This window comes from Eptesicus fuscus, chromosome 25 (assembly GCF_027574615.1).
Source record: "Eptesicus fuscus isolate TK198812 chromosome 25, DD_ASM_mEF_20220401, whole genome shotgun sequence".
Taxonomy (NCBI): domain Eukaryota; kingdom Metazoa; phylum Chordata; class Mammalia; order Chiroptera; family Vespertilionidae; genus Eptesicus; species Eptesicus fuscus.
The window spans coordinates 3,009,842-3,017,204 of record NC_072497.1 but is presented as its reverse complement, the minus strand read 5'-3'; the positions used below and the strand labels follow the sequence as shown (position 1 = coordinate 3,017,204).

The window sequence follows — 7,363 nt, the reverse complement described above, 5'->3', positions numbered from 1 at the left end:
TGCATGGTAAGAAGATTTTTATTTGAAATATAGTCTGAGCAACATGAGTGTAGCCAGGAGGAGGAGGGGCTGGCCTGCCTGGGGCAGCAGCCTCTCTAATGGCACAGGAGCAAGAATACAAATACCCCAACGTCTGTGGGCCCCAAACTCCCTGGTCAGGAGAGGCAGGGCGGCCGCGGACACGGCGGACATTCCTTCTGAAGGGTCTGCCCTCAGAGCCTGCCTGCCTGGGCCGCACTGCGGCTCCCCGGCCCCCACCAGGTGTGCTGCAGGGGTTTCTCCCAGCCACGCAGGGAGCCAGCGGGACAGCCAGTTCTCCGGGGCTACTCTGGGGGAAAGAGTCCGAGAAGGCAGGGAGGATGCGCAAGGGGGCTGAGGGCCTCGGCAGGCCAGGCTGGGCCAGCCCCCCTGCATCCCCCTCCTCAGGCTCTGTCCGCCCAGAGAGCTGGGAAGAGTCCCCTGGCTGAAGGCAGCAGGTGGGGAGCCCCCCCGAAGAGCACAGGAGTGGACAGCACTGGGCTGGAAGGATGCAGACAAGAGCCGGGGTACTGAGAAGCAGCACAAAGCCATAAATAACAGAAACTCAGATCTGTGAGGGTCCTGGGCGACCCCGCATCTCCTGGGGCCGGGGCACACCCATCTCCCCGCAGCTCAGGGCAGACCCTGCTCCAGGGCACAGCCTGCCACGCACACTGGGCAGGGCCTTCTATTTCCCACTGTCCACACGGCAGGTGCAGCACCCACAGCACCACCCGGCCTCCGGTCACACCTGAGGGGACGGTGCGTGGCTGTCCTGGTCCTGAGAGGCCAGGGGTTGGCTCTGAGCGTCTCGGACAATGTCCTCCTCGGGGGCCGAGCCCGGTGACCTCCTGGCCTCTGGGTCGCCTGACAAAGGCTCGCCGGTACATTCTTCCAGTCCGTTTTCCCTGGTCTCCATGGATCCCTCCTCCCCAGAGCCCTCTTCTGGCTCGGCCGCCTCCTCTGCTGCCTCGGCCGCCTCCTCCTCGTCCTCCTGGTCTCTCACCTTGTGGACGATGAAGAGGTGGCGGCTGAGGGAGCCGGTGGAGGTGTAGCACAAGCCACAGAAGGGACACTGGGCCGTGGAGCTGTCCACCTGGTGCTGAGGTATGTGGCTCTGGAACTCGATCCCCGAGTCTGTGGCAAAGCTGCATTTCGCGCACTGGAAAAGGGACCTGTGCCTCTTGACAGAGGAGCCGGTCTCGCCGTTGTTGGTGCCTGGAGCATCCTCCGCCCCGCTGACCCGTCTCTTCAGATGGTTCACCTGAAAGGGACACAGCGTCAGCCGAGTCCAGGCCGAGCTGAGCCCGACACAGGAGCCCCCAGCCACCACCAGTGTAGCCCAAGGCCTCGCAGAATCTCCGCCCAGGCCAGGGTCACCCCGGCCCCGAACGCTTGCTTGACTTTGGTTTGTCTGGGGGTTTTGATTTGCTTTTTAAAATGTGACGTATGCTGTGGCACAACATTCCAAAGATACAGGAAGGGCATAGAGATTACATCCCTCCGGCCCACGCCCCAGGCCTGCTCTCCAGAGATCGCCAGATCGCCCGGGCTCAGGGGCTCCTCTACGAGATATTCTACACGTATACCAACATAAAGCTGCTCTTCTACACGCTGATAGCGCTGCACGCACGCCTGCCTCCGCCCTGTTCTTTTCACGGCACATGACTGGCGCTCGTCTCCATGAGGCTGAGACGCAGGCCACGCTCTCCTAACAGCAGCATGCGGGCCCACTGTGGGGATGAGCCGTCCCCACTGGCGGGCAGTGAGTCACGTTCCATCCGTCATGCACTCGGTGCTGCAGTGAACATCCTTGAACACACTTCTTTGTGTCCAAGGCCAAAGACACCGGATAGATAAATCCAAGAAGCTGGCTTGCTGCATCAAAGGGCGTGTGCTTTTTGAGGGCAGGGGAGGGGGTGCATTTTCATCGCAGACAGATGTTGCCAAAATGCCAACTAACACCCCACCTGCTATGTGGGCAAGGGCCCTTGCCGATCAGCGAGAGCCCTTCTCTGAACCTCCAGGAGTTCTCAGCTCCCCAGGTGTGCGGGGCCCCTCTGAGGCACAACCCCCATCACAGGGTGGGAAGAGGCTACAGTGAAGAGGGAGGCCAGGCTGCCCCTGAAGTTCACCAAAAATGGGCCTGGAACAGGGATGAGGTCACAGGACAAGGGCCCAACCCTAGCTGGTTTGGCTCAGTGGACAGAGTGTCAGCCTGTGGACTGAAGGGTCCCGGGTTCGATTCCGGTCAAGGGCACATGCCTGGGTTGCAAGCTCGATCCCCAAATAGGGAGCATGCAGGAGGCAGCCGATCTATGATTCTCTCTCATCGTTGATGTTTCTCTCTCTCTCTCTCTCCCTCTCCCTTCCTCTCTGAAATCAATAAAAATATATTTAAAAATAAATAAACAAACAAACAACATAGAACAAGGGTCCAGGAGAGCAGGTGTTGGAGTATGGCTCTTCCCACAACCAGTGTAGGAGTGGGGGTGGGGATCAGCAAAGCTTGGCCATCGTCCCCCGACAATCAGCCCCCGCCCACTCCTAGGACTGCAGTGAGGCAGGAGCAGGCGGGCCTGTGAGAAAGGCCACCCCCACCCCACCCCACCCCCGTCACTGAGCACAGCGCACCCCTAAGGAAGGGCTCCCAGCGACAGGGAAACAGCAGGACCAAGAGGCAATGCGTTGCCTCGCGGGTCTCTGTCCCTGTCCTTCACTTGTGGGCAGTCCCAGGTGGGGTCCCACAGGCTCGAGAGCGGCCCACATTGAGGGAAGTCGTCAGGGCTGCTGAGACATGGCCACAATGACCAATGGGCGCCCTGTGGCCTTCCCGGTGCCCCTCCAGCGCCAGGCCTCACTGAGCAAGCTGCTCTGGTGGGCAAGGGCCCCACACTCACCTGAGGGGAATGTCCACCCGGAGGTCTGACTTTGGACGTCTGGCTCAAATCAGGGTTTCTGATGCCATGCATAAGGCTGATGTGGCTCTCCAGGAGGGAGGGCCGAGGAAAGCTGGGGCTGTCCTCTGTGCAATACCTGCGAAAGGACGGCCAGCGCAATGGTGTGAGCTGGCAGGCCGCAGCGCCCAGCGGAGCCAGGCAGGCGGGCAGAGGGTGACGCAGCTCTGGCTCCAGGGCTGAGAGTCTGGAGCGGACAGAGAGCGGGCTGGGTGGTCCTCAGGGTGGCGGGGAGCGCTGGGTACTCCCCAGAGCACTCTGGGCAGCAAGCCAGCCGCGGGGACAGACAACAGCAGGTCAGAATGTGTGCACTGGCCCTCGGCCGTGAGCTTACCCTCCGCTGCCTGGTGACACTGCCCAGAGGTCCGGGTGCTGGGCCGGTGGTCAGCATGAGGCCAGCGTATGTGCTGGAGCACAGGCAGGTGGTGCTGCCGGGCTCCCGGTCACACCACCGCTCCTCGTGAACCCCAGAGCCCTTCACCACTGACCGGCAGTGCAGCCGGGGTTAGGGGAGCGGGAGGGGGGAGGCCTCAGAAGCCCCCAGGTTCTGGGAGCCGGTTCTGACCTGCCCTGATTTCTGAGCTGGCCACAGCACTTTTCCGTGCTTCTCTCTTGCCTCTGCTGGCTGATCTCAGAACAGAGAAACGCCATGGACAGTCTTTCTGGGTCTCAGACCTCCCGGCTTCCCCCCGCGGAGACTCACCCACACGTGTAGACCTTCTTGACGGTGTCGTGGTTGTTGCGGATGTGTTTGCGCAGGCTGCTGGGGGTGTGGAAGGACAGCTCACACTGCCGGCACGGGTACCGCTTCAGTGTCTGCAGGTCACAGAGAGCGAAGCATCGGAACTGTAGCGGAGTTGTGGGTGTGCCCCCCTTCTCAGGCGACACGGGCCGGAAGGGTGCCCCACGGACCCCGACATCTGGGGAACCCACCCTGCCCAAAGCACCAGGCACCCTAAGGGGTCGGCCACCTGAGGGGCCGCCGACCCCACAGGAGAGAAGTCCGGAGAACCTGGCGCGGCCCTGCGACCCGGGGCGGCACTTACCCGACCGTGGCTCTTTTTCATGTGGGACACATAGCTCTCCCGGTCAGGAACCCACTCCTGGCACTCCTGGCAGGTCCAGCCAGTGGTCCTCAGCCGGGGCTTGCCCTCAGCCCTGCGATGGGCCTCAGACCTGCCCCAGCGGCCGGACGGCAGGGAGCTGCCCCGAGAAGCCACGCTAGCGGCCGGGGGCTCTGTGGAAACTCGAGAACCAGGGCGGCTGGAGGACGTGTCTGCGGACGACTGCAGGCTCGACAGCTCTTCCACGTTTCGGGGAACCCCGTGCGTGCTCTGGGGATGGGGAGAGCGGTTACTGACTGGGCAAGGGGAAAGAGGCACAGAGTCAGACACCCCCCCGCCGCCCCCCGCCGGGCCTGAGGCATGCGCCCTCCTCTCAGCCTCCTCCCCCAAGGCCACCCACCTTGACGTGCTGCATCAGCTCCGGCTTCTGCAGGAACAAGAGCGGGCACTCGGGGCACTTGAAGACGCCCACCTGTGCCTGGCTGGCATTCTGGTAAAAATGCTGCTGCATGTGCCTCTTCTTGTTGAAGATCATCTCGCAGGAGCACTTGTACATGAGCCTGTGGGACAAGCCCCAGGGCGTGAGGTGGCCAGGGCTCTGCTGGCAGAACCGCGCGGCCCTCCGCCCCGTCTCCGCTCTCTCTGAACCAGGGTCGGGCTTGGGAAAGCACGACTCTGAGCCAGTGCGCCTTCTCCCCGGTCTTGGGATGTCTTCGGTGGACTCCAGACATCTCTGCCACTAGCCCCGGCTCCCAGTCGGACCCAACACCTTCCCCGACAGCACCCAGGCCACTGGGCTCTGCCCCCAGGCCTGCTGGCCCCGAGGCTGCACTCACTGGGAGGGTTTGTGGGGCTGGGTGGGGTGCTGGGTGGCGCTGTGGTCCGCGGTGCTGCTGGCCGTCTTGAAGGCCATGGGGCAGAAAGCACATTTGTGGAAAACCTGGCAGTGTTTCTCCTGGATGTGGCTTTTCAGCAAGGCCAAGGTCAAGTGGACGACCCCACAGTGGATGCACCTGAATGACAGGGAGGGGGCGGGGAGGAGTGGAGGTTAGATCCAGAGATGGTCCTGGAAAAGGAGGGACAGGGGAAAAGAACAGAGCCGTGTCGGGACTCACGGTCACACCACCACTCATCTGAGAGGCGGGTGCCCCCGAAACTATCCTACGGTTCTGAGGCTTCACTTTCCATCCTTCACTCGCACATGCTGAGAGCCTGCCTGCTGCTGTCTGGCATAATGCGGTCGCTCAGGGCCCCCCCCCCAAGCCCAAGGCCACACCTGGTAGAGAAGGGGGGAGAAACCCTCCCCTCCCCTCATCGGCCAGAGGATATTCATCTGCAAACCAAAAACTTGGGCCTAGCTAAGAGAAGTTGGTCGGGGTGGAGAAGGGAGGGAGTGGTCAAAAAAAAACACGACACAAACAGTATTCATTTAATGTGGTACAACTGCAAGAGGAATTTCAAGAGGCTGTACAGAGCCTGTGCCCTCCCACAGGCTGGTACTCGGTCAGCAGGGATGGTCGCCGAATAAAAAACAGAAAGAAATGCTAAGCTCCTCGTAACAACCACATTAAAGCAAATGGCCCCCAGCCCAGGAGTAAACACTCTAGAGCATCCCTGTCCAGTGGCACTTGCTCGGATGACGGAAATGTCCTATGCTGCAACGTCCATGTTGCTCTTCAAATTTAAATCGATAAAATGAAACGGCCAGCCCTAGCCGGTTTGGCTCAGTGGATAGAGCGTAGGCCTGCGGACTGAAGGGTCCCAGGTTCGATTCCAGTCAAGGGCACATGCCTGGGTTGCGGGTTTGATCCCCGGTGGGGGGCATGCAGGAGGCAGCCGATCAATGATTCTCTCTCATCACTGATGTTTCTATCTCACTCTTCCTCTCTGAAATCAATAAAAAAATTAAAAAAAAAAAAGGAAACGGCCAGACTTACTGGCCACATTTCAAGGGCTCAGCAGCCAGGGGCTGGTGCCATCCTGGACCATGCAGCCCATCAGTGCTGTGATGAGTCCTTGGTGGGCAACTTTTCATTTCTGTTTCTCCCTACTCATTTCTATTTTCTGAGTTGTGTTTAGCGGATATATCATTTTTTATTATGTATGAACTTTCTGCAACCGTTTTTCTGAAATTGAGGCCGTGTTGGACTCTTCTTTTGACTTCAGATCTCTCTCTATAAACGCTGCCTTTCAGCATGTGACCTGCCTCCTTGCCAACCTGAACCCACAGTCACACCCTCTCAGGCTCAGTCCTTCCTCCTGCCCATAGACACACACAGGGCTCCCTCCAGGGGCAACACCGCCTGCCACATGCCTGCCCCGTCACCATGACCTCTGGGAGCTCTCGGAGAGGGGCTGCCGCGTCCCTGAAGGAAAGGACGCGCCTTCACTTAAGAACTCGTTCATGATCCACATAAACCGTCACAGAATCCTGACCAGCGTCTTCGTTTCCCTTCCGCGTGTGCGTGTGTGTGTGTGTCTCTGTGTGTGTGTGTGTGTGTGTGTGTGTGTGTGTGTGTGTGTGTGTGGAGGAGGCGGGGGTTGCGGAATCGCCTCTGCAAACGTCTGAGCAGTGAGGAGCAGCCCGCAGAACCAGAGAGCTGTCTGCAATGAACGCCGATGACCACTTATCACGAAACCTGCATGTGCCGCAGTTTCTATACAAACTACTGACTTATATTTTTTACTTTTCTCTCCTGTTTCACAATATAGTGACCAACCTTAGCACACAGAGTAACTTCCACACCACAAGGTATTCTGAGGGGAAAAAAATCCACGTATTTCCAAATTCCTCCACAGTGGCCAGGGACACCTGGTATGTGTAAAGAGCCTCCTAAGTGGCCTTATTTGTGCAGTTTGACCGAATTCCTGCAGGAACAGCATAAGTATCCTCTTAAAAATTCGCCTGAAAGTACATCCTCTGTACCCAGTAGACACGCTATTCAGAGAGACCGCACTGAAAGTAAGAATGGGGGGGGGGGGGGGGGGGGGGGGGAACGCACGCCAAGCACCCTCAGTGGAGCAGAGAGAGAAATCCAACCCCATGACACAAGTCTTTACCAAATTGTTAAGAGAAAACAGACAATGATAGGATCATATGCTGTGAGATATGTAGTTTTACAAAAGAGAAAGAGCAGTAAAAACTTTAATTTTGCTAACAATCACAAATAATAAGAAAATAACATATTATTTAAGATAGCCTAAACTTGCTTCCTTATGACATCATTGGCCACTCTCCAAGTTATCAAGAGAGAATAATTTATACAATTCTAAATATATATGTAATATATATGTACACATTGCGCATAGAATACATAAACATAA

General features: G+C 58.3%; 1 protein-coding gene across 1 annotated transcript in view; it reads right to left on the bottom strand.

Moving 5' to 3' along the window:
- Positions 1–7,363, bottom strand: part of ZNF592 (zinc finger protein 592) — a 36,751-nt gene continuing 29,388 nt past the window's right edge. Inside the window, exons 4-9 of the mRNA XM_054713195.1 lie at positions 4,876–5,052; positions 4,440–4,599; positions 4,022–4,309; positions 3,679–3,791; positions 2,919–3,054; positions 1–1,282 (exon numbers count right to left, since the gene is read on the bottom strand). Coding sequence (XP_054569170.1) covers positions 764–1,282; positions 2,919–3,054; positions 3,679–3,791; positions 4,022–4,309; positions 4,440–4,599; positions 4,876–5,052 — 1,393 coding nt within the window. The 3' untranslated portion in view covers positions 1–763. The remainder of the gene's footprint in view (positions 1,283–2,918; positions 3,055–3,678; positions 3,792–4,021; positions 4,310–4,439; positions 4,600–4,875; positions 5,053–7,363) is intronic.